Source organism: Camellia sinensis, chromosome 11, assembly GCF_055761805.1.
Source record: "Camellia sinensis isolate YWXY chromosome 11, ASM5576180v1, whole genome shotgun sequence".
Classification (NCBI taxonomy): domain Eukaryota; kingdom Viridiplantae; phylum Streptophyta; class Magnoliopsida; order Ericales; family Theaceae; genus Camellia; species Camellia sinensis.
Genome location: NC_138971.1, coordinates 156,619,959 through 156,639,004, shown reverse-complemented (window position 1 = coordinate 156,639,004; position 19,046 = coordinate 156,619,959). Strand labels below are relative to the sequence as shown.

The 19,046-nt window shown below is 31.7% G+C and overlaps 1 protein-coding gene and 1 pseudogene across 7 annotated transcripts; both read left to right on the top strand.

Annotated features, from left to right (window-relative positions):
• The first annotated feature begins 779 nt into the window (after window positions 1–779).
• LOC114311988 (G-type lectin S-receptor-like serine/threonine-protein kinase LECRK3) lies at window positions 780–7,198 on the top strand (annotated as a pseudogene).
• A 4,382-nt stretch (window positions 7,199–11,580) lies between these two features.
• On the top strand, window positions 11,581–17,925 carry LOC114312022 (exocyst complex component SEC6-like). Of its 7 annotated transcripts, none has more exons than XM_082895936.1 (6): window positions 11,581–11,857; window positions 13,460–13,729; window positions 16,686–16,813; window positions 17,120–17,260; window positions 17,364–17,543; window positions 17,627–17,925. In XM_082895936.1, the coding sequence occupies exons 4-6, from the start codon at window positions 17,210–17,212 to the stop codon at window positions 17,654–17,656; spliced, it is 261 nt and encodes an 86-aa protein (XP_082752062.1). In that variant the 5' UTR covers window positions 11,581–11,857; window positions 13,460–13,729; window positions 16,686–16,813; window positions 17,120–17,209; the 3' UTR covers window positions 17,657–17,925. The 7 variants fall into 7 exon arrangements, with proteins under 7 accessions (XP_082752062.1, XP_082752059.1, XP_082752063.1 ...); XM_082895933.1 differs by having other exon boundaries at window positions 12,342–13,729; XM_082895937.1 differs by having other exon boundaries at window positions 11,627–11,857; window positions 13,642–13,729.
• The last annotated feature ends 1,121 nt before the right edge of the window (window positions 17,926–19,046 follow it).

Below are 19,046 nucleotides of genomic sequence, written 5' to 3'. Positions count from 1 at the left end.
AAAAATTAAAAAAATCACTTAAAAAAAAGTCAATTCTCAAAATAACTCTTAGGGTGAACTAAAATGGAACACTTTTTATCTTTTTATATTTTTTGAGTTACATCACCTCTCTACATTTTACATATTTTTTTGTAAAATGTCAAAAAGTGTACTGATTAAGATCATTCCAAACAACTCTAACATATATATATATATATATATTATATCTTTTTTGGATTACATTAGCTTTCTACTCTTCTGCACATTTTTTTGTAAAAAGTCAAAATGTGTACTTAAATATTTTAATTAAAAAGTCAAAAAATATTATAAATTATCAAATTATTTTCTTTGTTTTTCTATATCTCTTTTCATAAAAAGTCTAAAAAATCATTAACAAAATCTATTCCTAAACGAGGTATCACAAAACAGGACCCCCTTTTTTTTTTCTTAGTAAAAAATTATTTACAATATAAATAAAATTACATTTGGACAATCAAAATTGAACAATTACCTAAATTCAACAATTTGTTTCTTATAATGAAAAAGAAACAAATAGTTCAACAAGAAATTAATGATTTAACAAAAACCATGGAAGATATTATCAATCCCTACTAGACCCTCTAACCTTTCAAATAGAAATGCATGGATAGTTAAAGAAGGCTAATTTTTTTTCCCCAAGATTGTAGGATGTTAGGATGTTAATATGTTAATAAAGTCAAATTACAACTAATGGGGTCGTCACTGCTCCATCAGTTTGGATTTTTACCCTTTCCCTCATAACACCTTAGGCTATAAGACCAATGGTTCAAACCCAAGGTCTAAAAGAAAACTTGGTATACTAGTATATTTTTGACCTTTTTTAGCAATTATTATAAGGGCGTATTCACATTAGTTAATAAAACATTAAATGTTCGTACATTTGTCAATAACTAATTTCTTAAGAAAATATATAACCATGTTAAGCTTGACCCGTTACGAGGCCTTCTATTGTAACACAACAAGAACAATAATGCTCATCAAATTTGAGTACCAAATGTTAGATAAATTGGTAAATAACATGAAAAAGTAGAACGCATAGTGACATATTTTATCTAAACTTTCATACCAAGTTTGATAATGGCAAGAAAATGATCAATTGTCTCGATTAAATCTTTACACACAAGAAATTCAAATATTGGCAAAAGAAAATAAATGATGCACAAATTATGAAATTAAAAATTTACAAGAACAATCGTATAATAATTTTTTAAAAGGTCAAGCTAATAACAACTTTATAGAACATCACTGAGAGAATGTCGATCTAGCGAGTATGAGTAGTTCATTTGTATTTCTTCCCTTTTTCTTTTATTTTATCAAGCATAAAAATAGTAGAAATAATTAAAAAGAAGTTAATTTTTACGCACTTTTCATACCCTCAAATATTTTTACACATTGGACAGTCATTAACAATTCCAATTATTATAACTCAAAAAAGAACATTAGGGGTGTACATGGTCCGGATTGGTTCGGTTTTGAGAAAATCCAAGAACCGAACCGATCCTAATGGTTCTGTGATTTTGAGAACCAGACCAAACCGTTACACTTGCAAAACCGGACCAGAACCAAACCGAAAAAACGGTTCGGTTTCGGTTTGGTTTATGGTTCCAAAATTTTCTATTTACAAGAATAAATTGTTAATATTAGCAAAATAATTACTCCAACTAATTTCATTTAACTCATGATAAAAACTAACAATATTAAGGCATTACTTAATATTACATATCTATATCATCCTAATATCATTAAAATTATAAAAAATCAATTAATAAAAATAAAACTTAATATTATATTATATATATATCTTTTAAAATTCGGTTCGGTTCGGTTCGGTTTGAACCGTGATTTTTTCATAAAATCCATTAACCGAACCGTTTTTATGGTTCTCATATTTCTTAATCCGAAACCGAACTAATTCTTAATGGAACTGAACCAAATCGTATGATTCGGTCTGGTTCGGTCCGGATTACCGGTTTGAATGGATTTTTGAACAGCCCTAAAGAGCATGGACCAAGGTTTAAGGGTCGGTCCAAGGTTGGTCACATTGGATGCTTTTAAACCTTTTTAAAAACTTTTTATTTTATTTTTATTTTTATAAGTACCTTTTTTCATAAACTTCACAACATTTTAATGTGGAACTAGGCAAGTTTTTTATTTTATTTTTTTTTTGGGCCAGAGAACACGGGCCTGTTAACATGTAGTATTTTACAAATTTTAAGTGAAACAGAAGGCCCAGCCCAAACCATTTAAGGCAGATCAGGATTGTGGGTATATGTTTGGATCTTAAATTTGTGTTAGGAAAAAAAAAGCTCTAATTCACACTTGAATTAGCCTACGAAAAAAAACTTCGGATTATTTTTAAATTGTGTTTTGGATCATGGATTTGAGTAAAAATTTAGAAAAAAAGAAAAGAAAAAGAAAATATGTGAGTGAAATATAACTATATTTCATAGATATAATACCATTCTCTTTTAAATAATTTCGAAAATTATCTAAAAAGTATTCTCCCCCACGATCTGATCGGAGAGCTTTGATATTGCTTTTCTACTTCATTACAAAATTCCTTGAACTTTTCAAAGGATTCAGAGGAACGAGAAGTCACATAGCGCGACAATAGGTATACAATAACAAACGCAGTTTTTTGTTTTTTTCACTAAAAAATAAAATGTAGGCAAATTTTTAGGATTGGGACACCACTTGGGCTCCGTCCGTGAAGAGTGGGTGTGGATCACTCTGAATTCTCATCCATTTAATACAAAATGGGCTCGAGCCCGTATTTTTTAGTGGAATAGGTTTGAAGCCCTAGTCAGCAGGCCCAAAAAAGCAGATCAGCCTGTTAGCAAAAAAAAATTGAACAAATATTGCCCCAAGCCCAGTCCACTCCCGTGGTGTGCTCTGTGTAATTCAAGTTTTGAGTGCTTCTAAACATTACCAAATCAAAATTTTTCATCGCACTCATATCATCGAATTATATAATATAAGTAAAAGTCTCAAAAGTCTAATTTATTTTTCTATGATATTTGATTTTTTAAATACAAAAAATATATTTGTAATTATTCTAGAAAAATTTAGGAAGATTTATATATAAATCCAATCTTGAGGAATGATAATCCATTTAATCTCAAGAATTTTTTTATAAACCAATTAGTCTCATTGATTTTGAAAATGTAGATTTAATATATTATTTAGAAATTAAATGTAAGGTTATACCCTTATTTGTATTATGTTTCCTTTTTGTTTTTCTTTTGTACTAGAAAGATAATGTAAACAATCTATGAAAATTAAATTGGAGATGAATTTTTATATGAGAATTTTTTTTATTTAAAAAACATTTCAAAAGGAATACAAAAATGATTTGAAAAACGGGATCCTTCAAACATTCCAAAAGAATGTAAATTCTTCAAACATTTCAAAAGGAATACAAAAATTCCTTAGTAAACTTTGGAAAAATGTATAATTTCAAACTGTAACACTCCAATATAATACTCAAACGTAACACTCCAATGTAATATTCAAAAAAAAAAATGTTAGTATACTTTTTTCAAATGTAACACTTCAATATAACACTCAAAAAAAATTCTTTAGTGTAACACTCCAATGTAAAAAAAAAAAAAATTTCTTAGTATACTTTTCTCAAACGTAACACTCCAATATAACACTCCTAAAAAAGGATGTGGGATTCTTCAAATCATTCCAATAGGAGTACAAAAATTCCATAGTAAGTTTTGAACAAATGTATAATTTGAAATTGTAAGTGTTACGTTTGAAAAAAATAAATTAATTTTTTTTAGTATTTTTGTGTGTATTACTTTGGAGTATTATGTTTGAAAAAAATACACTAATGAGTTTTTTTGGAGTATTACGTTATTACGCTTGAAAAAAATGCACCAAGAAGTTTTTTAGTGTGTTATATTGAAGTGTTACATTTTTATTCAAAATGTGAGATTTGTTCTAGAATGAGGGAAAATTCAAAATCTTTATATTGTGGATTATTCAAATGTGTAATTTTACATTTAGAAAAACCCACTTTTATTCCTAAAAAATTAAACCAAAAAATGTATGTGACTATCCTTTTATGTAATTTTCACTTTAATGGGACATTTGTGTTTATAAGAAAAAGTGAAGGACTAAACAGTTCAGAAGATTACATTTTGAGATTTATTGGTGATTTATCCAAAAATTTATATATATATATATATATATATCCAATCTTGAGAAATGAAGATTCATTTAGTACTAAGGATTTTCTTATAGACCAATTAGTCCTATTGATTTTGAAAATGTAGATATAATATGTTATTTGAAAATTAGATTTACGATTTTACCCTTACTTTTATTATGTTTTTTTCTTCTTTTTTCTTTTGTGCTAGAAAGGAATGTACACAATATATGGAAATCAAATTTGAAATGAATTTTTATATGAAATCTTTTTAATTTGGAAAACATTTCAAAATAAGTATAAAAATGACCTTAAATATGAGATTTTTCAAATATTTCAAAAAGATGTTGAATTCTTCAAACATTTCAAAAGGAGTACAATAACTCCTTATTAAGTTTTAAGACAAATGTAAAATTTCAAATTGTAACATTCCAATGTAACACTCAACCGTAACACTAAAAAAAAATCCTTAGTGTACTTTTCTCAAATGTAACACTCTAATATGACATTTCAAAAATACTCTTTAGTGTAACACTCCAATATAATACACACAAAAAACTTCTTAATCTACTTTTCCCAAACGTAACGTTCCAATACAACACTAAAAAAAAAAAAGATGTGGGATTCTTCAAACCATTCTAAAAGAAGTATAAAAATTAATTAGTAGGCTTTGGGTAAATGTATAATTTCAAACTGTGAGTGTTACGTTTGAAAAATATACATTAAGAATTTTTTTTTTTTGGTATTACATTTAAGTGTTACGTTTGAGATTATATTGATTGGAGTGTTACGTTTGAAAAAAGTATACTAAAGAATTTTTTATATGTGCTACATTGGAGTATTATGCTTAGAAAAAATACACCAAAAAGTTTTTTAGAGTGTTATATTGGAGTGTTACGTTATTGAAGTGCTATATATTAGAGTGTTACATTTTTATTCGTAATGTGTGATTTATTCCTTAAAGAGAAAAAATTCAAAATCTCTATAATGCAGATTGTCCAAATATATAATTTTACATTTCAAAAAATTCACTTTTATTTTTAAAAAATTAAATCCAAACATATAAGTCAGTAGAGTTCTAAAACCAACTACTCAAAAGGAAGGTTTGAGCTCCATTTCACTAATGGAGGAGATCTTGAGCTCAATCCTGTCGCTTGGCCAGGCGAATTGCTTTATGCGCCTTATTACAGTAGTCGAACGGCTAATTCCAACACTTCTGAATCTGGGTTTCAACTGGTTTTCAGTCAATCAGCCGATATTTACGTCATGAAAGGGAATGGAGGGGTTGTCCAACTCTCATGGCAGAACATCGCTCAAAACCCAAACAACTACTATCACGCAACGTTGGATTTTGATGGTGTTTTCAGGGAATATACTTATGCGAAGACTTCTGTTGGTGCCCAGAGCAAACGGGGGCACTCCTAGTTGTCAATGCCCAACCGGGTATTCATTCATGGATCCAAACAACAATTTTGGAGGATGCAAACCAAATTTCCCTCAAGGTTGTGGAGTGGATGATGGAACGAAAAAACCAGAAGACGTGTATGACTCGGTCGAGATTCAAGGCGTGAATTGGCCATTTGGAGATTATGACAGTTTGAGACCTTATAATCAAACTCAGTGCCAACAGTCTTGTTTGAACGATTGTTTGTGTGACGTTGCCATATTTAGCAATACAACATGTTGGAAGAAGAAACCACCGCTGTCTAAAGGGAGATTCAAATTTGCACTAACTATTATCAAAGTAAGGAAAGGCAACGTTCCGCCTTCGGGAAGTTCTGGTTATCCAATTTCCAACTCAAAGAAAGACAAGCAAATTCTCTTGTGGAGCTCCGGGTTTGTCAACGTTGTATTACTAGTCGTAATTTCCCTAATGCTTTTCTCAATTAACAGGAAAAGATCAAGAAAGGTCGTATATGATTCAAGTGTTACCGAAACAAAATTTGCATCTTTTCACTTTCGAAGAGCTGAAGGAAGCAACAGACGGGTTCAAGGATGAATTAGGGAGGGGTTCTTTTGGGATTGTTTACAAAGGTGTATTAAAATTTGGTTCAAAGAAACAAGTTGCGGTCAAGAAGTTGGACAAGTTGACACAAGGAGAGAGGGAATTCAAAGCCGAAGTGAATGCAGTTGGGAAAACCCATCACAAGAATCTTGTCCAACTGTTCTGATATTGTCAAGAGGGGCCTCACAGGCTTCTAGTAAACGAATTCATTAGCAATGGAAGTTTAGCAAATTTCCTCTTCGGCCTTCCAAGACCTGATTGGTATCAAAGGACTCAAATGGCTCCAGGGATTGCAAGAGGACTAGTTTACTTGCATGAAGACTGTAATGGCCCGATCATCCACTGCAATATAAAGCCTCAAAACATACTTATTGACGAAAATTTCACAGCACGAATTCTGACTTTGCATTGGCAAAATCAATATTGCTCAACCAAACTCGAACTCATACTGGAATAAGGGGAACTCGAGGATACGTGGCTCCAGAATGAGAAAAGTTAGAGATTATGAAATTTTTTTCATGAAAATGATCATGAAAGATTTATGATCATTGGATTACCTTGATTAGTGTGTGGTGCTTTATTCTAAATGTAATCTAAGGGCCACAAAACTTTCATGATTATTTTCATGAAAGGTTTTTCATGATACCTAGCATTACTGCTCCAGAATGGTTCAAGAATGCACCTGTGACAGTTAAAGTGGATGTCTACAGTTTTGGTGTCATGTTGCTAGAGATCATTTGTTGTAGAAAGATGGCAGAGTTTGGGGAAGAAGAAAAAGCAATACTCACAGATTGGGCTTATGACTGCTATATGAATGGGAGACTTGACATTTTGGTGGACAATGATGTGGCTGCCATCGAAGAAAACGGGACCCTGGGCCGGTGGATCTTGACAGCGTCTGGTATATACAAGAGGATCCTTCAAAAAGGCCTACACTGAAGATGGTAACACAAATGTTAGAAGGATAGGTTGATGTTTCTATTCCCGCTAGCACTTCTTTCAGCTATTCTTCTTCATGAAACATGAAGATAGGCCGATCTAGATAAGTCTCTTTTTTTTTAATTTTCTTTTTGTTGATAATATGTGAAAATATTGTACCAAGAATAATTGTAAGGGATGATATGTTTTACAACAATGTTATGTATGAAGAAAAGTGTCCATAATTTAAAATGCATATATCAGATTGATTCAGAATATAACTCATACCACGCCAAGTCTATATCTAAACTACATATTTATATTATGAGTTCTGGGTACATAATTTTTTGTTAAAAGAATTACATGAATAATTTTTTTTCCAGATTTAGTATTCTATGTCTGAAACAGCTAGCCCATATATATAGATATTAAGAAAATGCTAATGGCCACACGAAGACTGTGCATATAGATAGGCGTACAAGCTTGTCATGTGATAACTTGTTACCATGCAGGACTTGTTTCATATCATGGAGTAGTTTGATTTACGAAAATCTGAAGCAGTTGAGTAGAATTAGGAGTGTTGAATTAGTTTTTGATTTAGTTGGAGCCTTCCTATTTTTATGGCAATTACCAGGGGCGGAGTCACCTAAGGTACGGGGGGGTCACGTGTCCTTCCTAAATTTTCAATATTTAAATTGTTATTCATATATATAAAGATTATGTATTATGTATCATTTATAAAATTATAATAGTAACCCTCTTTAAATTATGTAAAATTTTTTTGCTTTTTTAAAATTTTTAAAATTTTCTATTTTATTATTTTCTTTATTCTTGTATGCTTTTAATTGATAGGTCAAGGCAAGAATTGAATCAATTGATAATTCATTTCTTATTATAAGATTTGTTTAGTTGCTTATTTCTTCTCATTGTAGGACACTTTTTTTGAGTTGATAGAATTGAACTTATTGATTATTTGGTTCATAGAATTTAGTTATTGGGTCACTACAAGAAAATACAGTTTTGGCGATCACTTTTGCCGACTAAAAATATTTTGGTTGCCAAAAGTTGTCGAATTGGTGACCAAAAATTATGTTAGTCGGTAAAAGTACAATATTTAGTTACTAATTTTTTTTAGTCAGGGTATATTAATTTTTGGAGACTAAAAAAAATTTTAGTCACTAAAAATCTCAAAATTGGCGACTAAAAAAAATTTAGTCGCTACATTTGCCACAATTGGCGACTAAAAAAATATTTTAGTCGCTGTAAAGATTGTTTTGGCAACTAAAATAATTTAGTCGCTGAAAGAAAAATAAAAATTTATTTTTTATCTTTGGCGACCAAAATTTTGGTTGGCAAAAATATAATTTCAGCGTCTAAAAAAATATTTTAATTGCTGTATAGATAGTATTGGTGACGAAAATAAATTAGTCGCTGAATGAAAAAAAAAATTGCTTTTTATCTTTGGCAACCAAAATTTTCGTCGGCAAAAATGTAATTTTAGCGACTAAAAAATATTTTAATCGCTGTATAGATAGTTTTGGCAACTAAAATAATTTAGTCGCAGAATGAAAAATAAAATTTTGTTTTTTTATCTTTGGCGACCAAAAGTTTGGTCGGCAAAAATTTAATTTCAGCGACTAAAAAATATTTTAGTCGTTGTATAGATAGTTTTGACAACTAAAATAATTTAGTCGCTGAATGAAAAATAAAAATTTATTTTTTTATCTTTGGCGACCAAAAGTTTGGTCGGCAAAAATTTAATTTCAGTGGCTAAAAAATATTTTAGTCTCTGTATAGATAGTTTTGGCAACTAAAATAGTTTAGTCACTGAATGAAAAATAAAAATTTGTTTCTTATCTTTGGCGACCAAAAGTTTGGTCGGCAAAAATTTAATTTCAGCGACTAAAAAATATTTTTGTCGCTGTATGTATAGTTTTGGCAACTAAAATAATTTAGTCGCTGAAAGAAAAATAAAAATTTTCTTCTTATCTTTGGCGACCAAAATTTTGGTCGGCAAAAATTTAATTTTTTTAGTCGCGGTATAGATAGTTTTGGCAACTAAAATAATTTAGTCGCTGAAAGAAAAATAAAAATTTTCCTCTTATCTTTGGCGACCAAAATTGTGGTCGGCAAAAATTTAATTTCAGCGACTAAAAAATATTTTAGTCGCGGTATAGATAGTTTTGGCAACTAAAATAATTTAGTCGCTGAATGAAAACTAAAAATTTTCCTCTTATCTTTGGCGACCAAAATTTTGGTCGGCAAAAATTTAATTTCAGCGATTAAAAAATATTTTAGTCGCTGAATGAAAAATAAAAATTTTCTTTTTATCTTTGGCGACCAAAATTTTGGTCGGCAAAATTTAATTTCAACGACTAAAAAATATTATGGTCGCTGTATATATAGTTTTGGCAACTAAAATAATTTAGTCGCTGAAAGAAAAATAAAAATTTACTTTTTATTTTTGCTGACCAAAATTTTGGTCGGCAAAAATTTAATTTCAGCGACTAAAAAATATTTTGGTCGCGGTATAGATAGTTTTGGCAACTAAAATAATTTAGTCGCTGAATGTAAAATAAAAATTTACTTTTTATCTTTGGCGACCAAAATTTTGGTCGGCAAAAATTTAATTTCAGCGACTAAAAAATATTTTAGTCGCGGTATAGATAGTTTTGGCAACTAAAATAATTTAGTCGCTGAATGAAAAATAAAAATTTATTTTTTATCTGTGGCGACCAAAATTTTGGTCAGCAAAAATTTAATTTCAGCGACTAAAAAATATTTTGGTCGCGGTATAGATAGTTTTGGCAACTAAAATAATTTAGTCGCTGAATGAAAAATAAAAATTTGTTTTTTATCTTTGGCGACCAAAAGTTTGGTCGGCAAAAATTTAATTTCAGCGACTAAAAAATATTTTAGTCGCTGAAAGAAAAATAAAAAATTTACTTTCACTCATCACTCTTTCTCTCTCTTTCTCTCTGTGTCTCTATCTCTATCTCTGTGTCTCTATCTCTTTCTTTCTCTCTCTCTCACTCATTACTCTTCTCTGTCTGTTTCTCTCTTTCTCTCTGTGTCTCTGTGTTTTGTCTCTGTCTCTCTTCTCTTTCTCTTTCTCTCTCTCTCACTCATCACTCTTCTCTGTCTGTCTCTCTCTCTCTGTGTCTCTCGCTCATCTCTCTTCTCTCTATCTCTCTCATCTCTCTGTCTCTCTTCTCTTTATCTCTCTCGCTCCTCGCTCATCTCTCCCTGTATCTCTCTCGTTTATCTCTTTTCGCTCTTTTTCTCTCTCTCTCTCTTTGTCTGTCTCTTTTCACCCATTTTTTCATCTCTTCTCTTTCTTTTGTCTGTCTTTCTTTTACTTATCACTCTTCTCTCTCTGTCTGTCTGTCTGTCTATTTGTCTGTCTGTATCTCTCTCTCTGTGTCTCTCACTTATCTATCTCTTCTCTCATCTATTTTCTCTTTTTGTCTCTTTCGTTCATCTATCTTCTCTTTATCTCTCTTGCTCATCTCTCTTCTCTCTCTGTCTCTCTCGCTCATCTCTCTTCTCTCTCTGTCTCTCTTGTTTTTTTCTCTTTCACTCATCACTCTTCTCTGTCTGTTTGTATTTGTCTCTGTCTCTTTTTCTCTTTGTCTCTCGCTCATCTCTCTTCTCTCTATTTCTCTCATCTTTTTTCTTTCTCTATCTCTCTCACTCATCTCTCTATCTCTCTCTCTGTCTCTCCCACTCATCTTTTTTTTCTCTCTATCTCTTTTTTTTTCTATGTTTTTCTCTCGATCATATCTTTTCGCTCTCTTTCTCTCTCTCTTTGTCTATCTCTCACTCATCTCTTGTTTATCTCTGTCTCTGTCTCTATCTTTTTCTCTCTCTGTCTCTCTTTATCTCTTTCTCTTTTTGTCTTTCTTTCACTCATCACTCTTCTTTCTCTATGTCTCTCTCTCTATCTGTCTCTCACTCATCTCTCTTTTACCACTTATTTTCTCTACCACATTCACTACTACTGCAAATGTTATTCCACTACCAGCATTATTACCATTGTTTCCACTCTACCTCTACGACTACCATTACTACCACCATCGTTACCATTCCACCACCACTACCACTACTACCACCGCTACTACTATTGTTACCTCTCCTTTACCACCGCCACTCCATCTCCTCTACCACTACCACAACTTCACCACTAATCTCCTTCGCCATTACCACCACCACCATCACCTCTTATCCATCACCTTCACCACTACTGTCGTTCCCTCTTCTCTATCACAAAAAATTAGTTCTTGATTTTTAGTAACAAAAAAAAAAAAAAATGGGCCACAAAAAAAAAAGTTTCATGTATCATAAAAAATTAATTTTATTTTAACGAAAAATAATTTTCATTAAAATATTACCTCTACTTTTACAAAAAAAAAAAAAAAAAAAAAAATTCATTAAAATAAAAATGAAACAAATTTTCCCTTTTTTTTCACTGACCCGCCCGCCCGCCCAAACTTTCCCCCCTTTTTTCCCTGTCTTTCCCCCATTTTTTCATTTCCTTTCAGGTTTGCAAAGCCCTAAGTTTCGAAACAACACTCTCTCTCTCTCTCTCACGGAGGCGAGCGACGAGCGGCGAATTTTGGTTTGGACGAGCGACCAGCAGGACCATGATTCTCGACAAGGGTCAGCTTCTCGAGACCGAGCAAATGTTCCGCGACGCCGGTGAGAAGTGGCCTGTTATTATCCCTGAGGAGGAGATCCGCCAAGCAGCCCTTGGTACTAAGGTAACAATTTCTGATCAAATCTCGGCATTTTTTGATTCATACATTTGATCGAACAGTTGGTGGGTCTTGATTATTCTTTCTTCATTGTTGTTGTGGGTTTGATTTTCTGTTACATGAATTTGATGGGTTTTTTGTTTAATTCAAATTTTCTTTTCTATATATATATATATATTATGAGCAATTGGTGGATTCTTCAATCATGCCTCTTTATGAAACTTGTGAGAGATATTTGGTTCAAAGTTGGAAAATTTTTGGGACTGGAAATTTATGTGTCAATGTTTTTTTTTAAAAAAAGTTTTTCAAATAATCTAGGTAAGGTTTTTTTTTTTTTTTTTTTTCCTTAGCTAAACTGTAGCAATCCGGATTTGAATTTGTTTTCAATAGTTTGTGTTTTAATTCAACTTCAGAATTGATTTGATTTGTATTACCCCTACTTCAACCAAATATTTTTCAGATTCAGACTAACTTGTTGCCATTGTTGTAGTGTCATCTCTTCAGCAGTTTATCTTCAACTTCTGAGATTTACTTAAGTTCAATTTTGATCTTTCTAGAGAAGCCGACTCTAGCAGCTCCAGGTTTTGCTTACAGGGATATTGTCACTAGTCAATACCTTCACACCTTCTTATCTCTTCTATAAATATTTCCTAATTATCAAGTGTTTTCTCAACCATTCTCTTTTATTTTTCTCTATCTCAGAGCTTATAGGCTTGATGGATGTACAGGGTTCCATCTTGTTTTGAAACAAAACCTTCAGAAGGTCACACTAAAATAGAACCTGATGTTGTCCATGGTCAAAGGAAAGGATATCTTAGTTTTCTTCTAAATTTATAGCTACCATTCCAGTTTCCCATCCCATATTGGCAGAATCTACACCCTGTATATAACTTCTTTGATGATTTGTTTTTTGTCTAGATTAAAATAAATTTGTATGTATTTGTCTTTAGTTTTTGATAAGTTCACTGGAATTTGGTTGTTAAATTTTAAAAAATATTGATTGGATGTTGTTATGGACAAACACAATAATGGTGATGCTCCAAGGTCTAAAAATATGGGTTCCATTCATAAGGTCTAAGTTGCAGAAGAGCTTCTTTTATCTCTACCGAATAATTGTGCTACTAACTCCTTGTACTAAACTGTTTTATTGCTGGCTACCTTTTGAACTCTTTATCTCAAACTATGTACTTTCTTGATTGATATACTTCCTTTTTGAGGTATGGACATCATGGCTGTTGCTTTTGTTTTTAGGTTTCGAGTCGCTATACCTTAAGCCAATGGTTTTCATTATATGATATGTTAGGAAATTCTCATTCATGGGCAACTTTTAATTAAGTAGGATGTTCCAAGAGCTGGAGTAAAAGAAAATTTATTTAAGTGGAGCACATTGAATCTGAGGGTAATGTCGATTCCCTCATTAGCTTTGTACAGGCTGGGAACTTGAAGGGGAAAATAACTAGGTGCGGTTGAAAATATAAATGCTGAATTTTTTTTCCTTATTGTGATAAATGTATCAACTTGTGTCTTATATTTAGCCTATCACTTTGATTGCCTAATCATTTTAATGTTTTTGATAAAAATTTGTGTTATCCCTTTGGTTGGCTGTAGGTCAACCGAATTCTTCAAGATGTTCAATTTAAAGACCGGAAGTGGTTTAAGCAATTTGTTTCCCAAAAGTGAACTTTATTAATTATCATTTTAATGTCTTGCAGTCTTTGTGAAAATTGTCATCAAAAGTGAACTTTATTAATTATTTAATTAATCTATTCCATGAGTTGTTTTATTTTCAGGAGCGATTAAGAGGCAGTGGTGATGATATTGTAGCCGCAAGGATGGGTGCAAAGTTAAATGTTGCAGGGTGGATTTCTAAACAAATAGGTGGCGTTAGGTTAGCTATCTGGACTGTTATCTATTGATTTAAATTGCTTGTTTTCACAATACAGTCATGCAACCACCTTAAGTCTCAAGTCTGCAGTTAAATTCTGTTTTGGTTTTTGTTGTTTTTAGATTAGTTTAATTGTTTTGGTTATTATGCTAAACCCCAAATAAAAAAGACTACAATATGGCACCAAACTTGGCTCAAAAAGAGTTATTATGTTTACTTCTAAAACAATGGTTGAAAGAGACAACAAAAGCTTTATAATTTTTTTTTTAAAAAAATTTAATGATGATAAGATCAATAAACAAAGAGTAGAATGGTTGAAAGAAACTGGACTACTATTGCTTGGAAGCTTAGAATCACCATGGGATTTGCTCCTTCCTGTAATTTCCCCTTTTGGAATTGGAATTTGGAGCTATATTATAAAAACTTAGGCTTATAATTTTGGGGATTTCAAAGGAACAGAACAAGATGGAGAAAAACCCTCTATCCCTTCTCTCCCTCTCTTTAATATAGACACAAACAAATTAATAGCATATTTGGTTTTCAATTCAGCCATCTTTGTTTCCCTATTACTATATCACATTCAGATATAGTGCCCACCCATGCAATAAAATGGATTCTGTGTTCTTGAAATTTTCTTTCTGAATGGTGAATTTTGTTACAGAAGTCCTGTTTGTGCATTCTTACTGTTAGTACATAGAATTTGGAATATTTCAGTAACTATCAACCTGAAGATAGTTCACAACTAGATGTAGTAGGATCACCTTTTCATATCTCTGTTTGTAAAATTCCTCAAAAGCTGCTAAAAAGTTTCAGGGTGTTTTTTCTTTTGACTAGAACTAGTTTCAAAAAATATTTTATTTTGTTTTCTCAAGTGTTTCAATTGGAATGAGTTCCTTCTAAGCCTATAGGAAATGTTTAAGTTTTATAGTATATGTTGAGATCAATATTTTAACCTCAATCTCTTCATAAATTCAAAATGCAGACATACCAGAAAATGTGATCACTAATGCTTCTCAAAGCATGGCCACTGTGAATTGTGGAATCCAAACTATTCTATATTCAACAACCTAATACTGCTGAAATCTCAAACTGGAAAATTCCAAAATAATTAGGACCACATATTCAAACTTAACAGGGTTGACTTTGTGATTCTCTATCTCTAAATCACAATGTATTCTTAATTATCGAATCATAGAATCAAATCTTAATATTCATATATTTTAAGATTTTTATATGATCTAATGATCACGATTGCATTAAAGTGAGAGGATAGAGAGATTTGGCACAGAGGATCCTTAACCTTGAGAGATACACAATGCATACCACATGAAAGAAAATTATTACAGGTCACGACAATTATTAACTCCAACCCTTGCACAATAGAGCCCCAAGTTTGCACCACAACATTGTGTGTTTTTAAAGGTTGTTATGATTGGATTCTCCTTAGGACAACCCTTTTTATAGTTAGAGATAACTAGCTCTTCAAAGTATTACAAACTGATTTGAAAACACAAACTATATTTGTTTTTTTAATTTTTATTTTATTTTTATCGACCACAAACTATATTGGTTTGGTTTAGGTCCAATTCTATTTTCTTTTTTTGGGTGAATAAGTCATAAAATAAAACAAGCAAACTATACAGATATACAAGGGGCATAGCCTAGGCCCTAACAAGAGCTATACAAAATAAAAACCCACATAACAAAAACAACAACTAAACTAGCCAAACCACCCGAGCTACGAACCACATAATCCTGTTCATAACCCCCATCCAAAAAAATGAGGGGGGGGGGGGGGGCATGAACAAGAACCAAAATAGACCCAAAAATATTTCATTAGCTTTGGATTTTTGCAAGCTGAAAGATATTTAATAAAAAAATATTTCATTAGTCAGGTGAAAAAATATTTCATTAGGAAATCTTGTTTGGTGCAGCCTATGGGACTTTGCTTATAGCTTTTTCTTTTTTTATTTTAGAAATCAGTGTCAGAACTTTTGTAGGAAGTCTCCTTGTTACCACAAATAACAAGCTGCTGTTGTTATTAGAACTTTTGTAGGAAATCTCCTTGTTACTACAAATAAAGGTATGTCCAAGAAGAAAAGAAATTTTTGCTTTTCCACTTGTGTGATTAATTTTATTTTATAGAAACTCCTCACTATTATATTTGATCAAATATTAGGTGGAAAGCTATCCTTATTTTTAATACGACTTCAATTACCAATTAGGTGCCCATTTTATGTTTCTTTTTTCTCTTTTCTTTGGTTGGGACTTTTTATTATTTTGTTTATATCAAAAGTTCTTGCTAATTTAATCCACATGACACAAAGAAACCAAGATCAAAAGTTTTTCTCATAATTATATCTGATCTAATATTAGGTGGAAAGCTATCTTTAATTCTTAATATGATTTCAAATACTCATTATGTCTTTTAATTTTGTCCTTTTCTTTGGTTTGGTCTTCTTATTAATTTGTTTATATTAAAAGAGCTCAGTAATTTATTCCACATGGAACACAAAGGAACCAAGATAAAAATGATCTCCGTGATAAAGGTCTGTTGAGATTGGAAGGACTTGAATTTTGAATCAGCAATGCTATATGGTATATATAATGAAACCAAAAAAAATGTTTCTGTTTTGATTTCTGAAGTATAGATGTACTCCATTCAAAAAATCATCAATTCCCAATATTGTTGGTTCTCCAACCTTGTTTCACCAATCTACTTGTATGTTTCCCACTTGTTCAGTGTTTTCCATGTCTTTTGCATTTCCAATATTGATAAATAATGCCTATTTTATGATCATGTAAACATATCTTCAAAGACTGTCATCTTGTTCTTATAATATTTTCCCTTCTCTTCTTTATGTATTAATTTGGTCTTCTATCTCTCTCTCTCTCTCTCTCTCTCTCTGTGTCTGTGTGTGTTTGTTTTTTTAAAAAAAATAATTGCAGAACATGATAATGCGGCATGTGAATCACTCTGCTAGTGATCTGATTGATCTCTTGCAAGGGCTTCTGTGATATGACCGAGCAGAGCAGCTCAAAGCAAAGGAAGCTCTTAGACATCCCTACCCGAGAAGGTGTGACTTTGCAAATGAACACACGACGTTTTGGTTATGTTTTTATTATACTGTTTTGCGTTTTGAACCTAAATTATTATAGTGAGTGGCCAAGAATCTACAGTTCATGAAATGCAAAATTTAGGGGAGTAGTACTTCAATTTTTCTATATATATATATATATTTTAATTTTTATCTGTTAGATTGGATATATGCAGCAATTGTTGTGAAAATTATAGTGTTGTTTTTCTTATAGATCAGTGGTGATATGTGGCCTTGACTAGTTGTAATTTCATTACATTGGTTCTTCTTATCTATTTCAATTAGGTGACTGGTTGGGTGGTTGAATACCAAGATAATCTGGTAAGCCGTGGTGTTGATGAGTCCTTAGCTCAAGTTTGTTCCAAGAGTGGTGCAATGGATCCCCTTATGAATGCATATGTTGAAAGAATGCAAGCTACAACAAGGGTAATCATAATTTTTTTGATAGCTTTATTGGTTTGTTACTTGGTATATAACATTGCTCAAATCACATGTCTTTCCTGTGCCATTTGCTGTCACTATTTTCTAGAAATGGTACTTGAATATCCTTGAAGCTGAAAAGGTACAACCACCAAAGAAAACAGATGATGAGAGGCTATATACACCTGTTGCTGTTGATTTGTTTAGGATCCTTGGCGAGCAAGTGCAAATTGCTCATGAAAATAACATCGATATCATGCTGTACAGAACTGCTTTGTCCATTAATCAGGTAAGCTCAGCTTTACAAGTTTTACTTAAATTATATATCTTATTCAATTCTTGACATTCTTTTTTTTTTTTTTTTTGGTACAGATGGATGAACTCGTGCATGAAGGTAAATAGTATAGGACTAATTGGCGCTATAAGCATTTTTGGAAGTATTATACATTTTTTGATAGATGTGTATGGAAAATATTTCGATAGACTAGTAGTTATATTTTTGGATGGGTGTATATGGAAAATATTTGGGTAAACTAGTTATATTTTTTGATAGATGCACATTGATAAAAATTTAAATTGTAGGAATATGTACTTTGGAATTACTTGTGGATGTAAACTTATAATAGTGGTTAACTTTTATTAAACAAGTTTAGGATTGGATGATTTATGTATTTCGTTGAATGTTCATGATTCAGATACTTTGTTGGTATGAATAATTCTTTTTAATTACAGATTATATTGAATGGATTGGATGGAATATTTGTCTTCAATTGCAGGTTTATTTTGTTGGATGTTGGCGACTAAATTGTGGTCTTGCCGACCAAAATGTTGGTAGGCAAAATGATGCATTTGGTGACTAAATAATTAGTCGGTAAACTTTTGACAACCAAAGAGTTTGGTCGTAGTCGCGCAAACATTACTTTTGGTGACTAATATGTTTGGTCGTGGAATGTGACTTTTGGCGATTAATCTATTAGTTGTGGATCATGACTTTTGGCGACTAACATGTTTGGTCGGGAATATGTCACTTTTCGTGACTAAAGTGTTTTAGCGACTAAATGGATTAGTCGCAGTAATGATATATTTAGCAATCAAAAATTTAGTCGATAAATTTAACTTTTTCCCGACTAATAAAAGATTTGGTCGCTAATTACTTTTGTTGACCCTCAATTGGCGACCAAAGTGGCGACCAAAAAAATTAGTCGCGAATAACTTTTGCCGATTAAAAATGGACTTTTGCCGACCAAATTTTTAGTCGGCAAAAGTGCAATTGGCGACCAAACTTTTTGGTCGTGAAATGTGACAATTGGCGACTAAGATATTTGGTCGGAAAAATATCACTTTTCGCGACCAAAGTGTTTTAGCGACAAAATGGATATGTCGCAGTGATGACATATTTAGCGATAAAAAATTTAGTCGGCAAATCCAATTTTTCTCGACCAATCAAAATTTTGGTCGTGAATTACTTTCCGCGGCCCTCAATTGGTGACCAAAGTAGCGACCACAAAATTTGGTCGCGGATAATTTTTGCCGGCTAAAAATGGGCTTTTAGCGACCAATTTTTTGGTTGGCAAAAGTGTTATTTCTTGTAGTGAGTGGATTTATATGTCACATTAATGTAAATCTCAGGATAATTGTAATAAAAATAAAAATATAAATGTATAAGTTTAATAATATCTCACGGTTACTTGTTAAAATTTAATGTTGTGATTAATGTATGAGCCTCTAGATTAAATTTGTGCTTGACAATTACCATTGTATGAGTTTTATTAAAAAAGTGAAATGAATAAAG

Coding starts and splice junctions, on each gene's coding strand:
- LOC114312022 (XM_082895936.1), top strand. CDS start 17,210: ATGGATCCCCTTATGAATGCATATGTTGAAAGAATGCAAGCTACAACA. Junction 17,261..17,363: donor GAATGCAAGCTACAACAAGG/GTAATCATAATT, acceptor ACTATTTTCTAG/AAATGGTACTTGAATATCCT. Junction 17,544..17,626: donor CTGCTTTGTCCATTAATCAG/GTAAGCTCAGCT, acceptor TTTTTGGTACAG/ATGGATGAACTCGTGCATGA.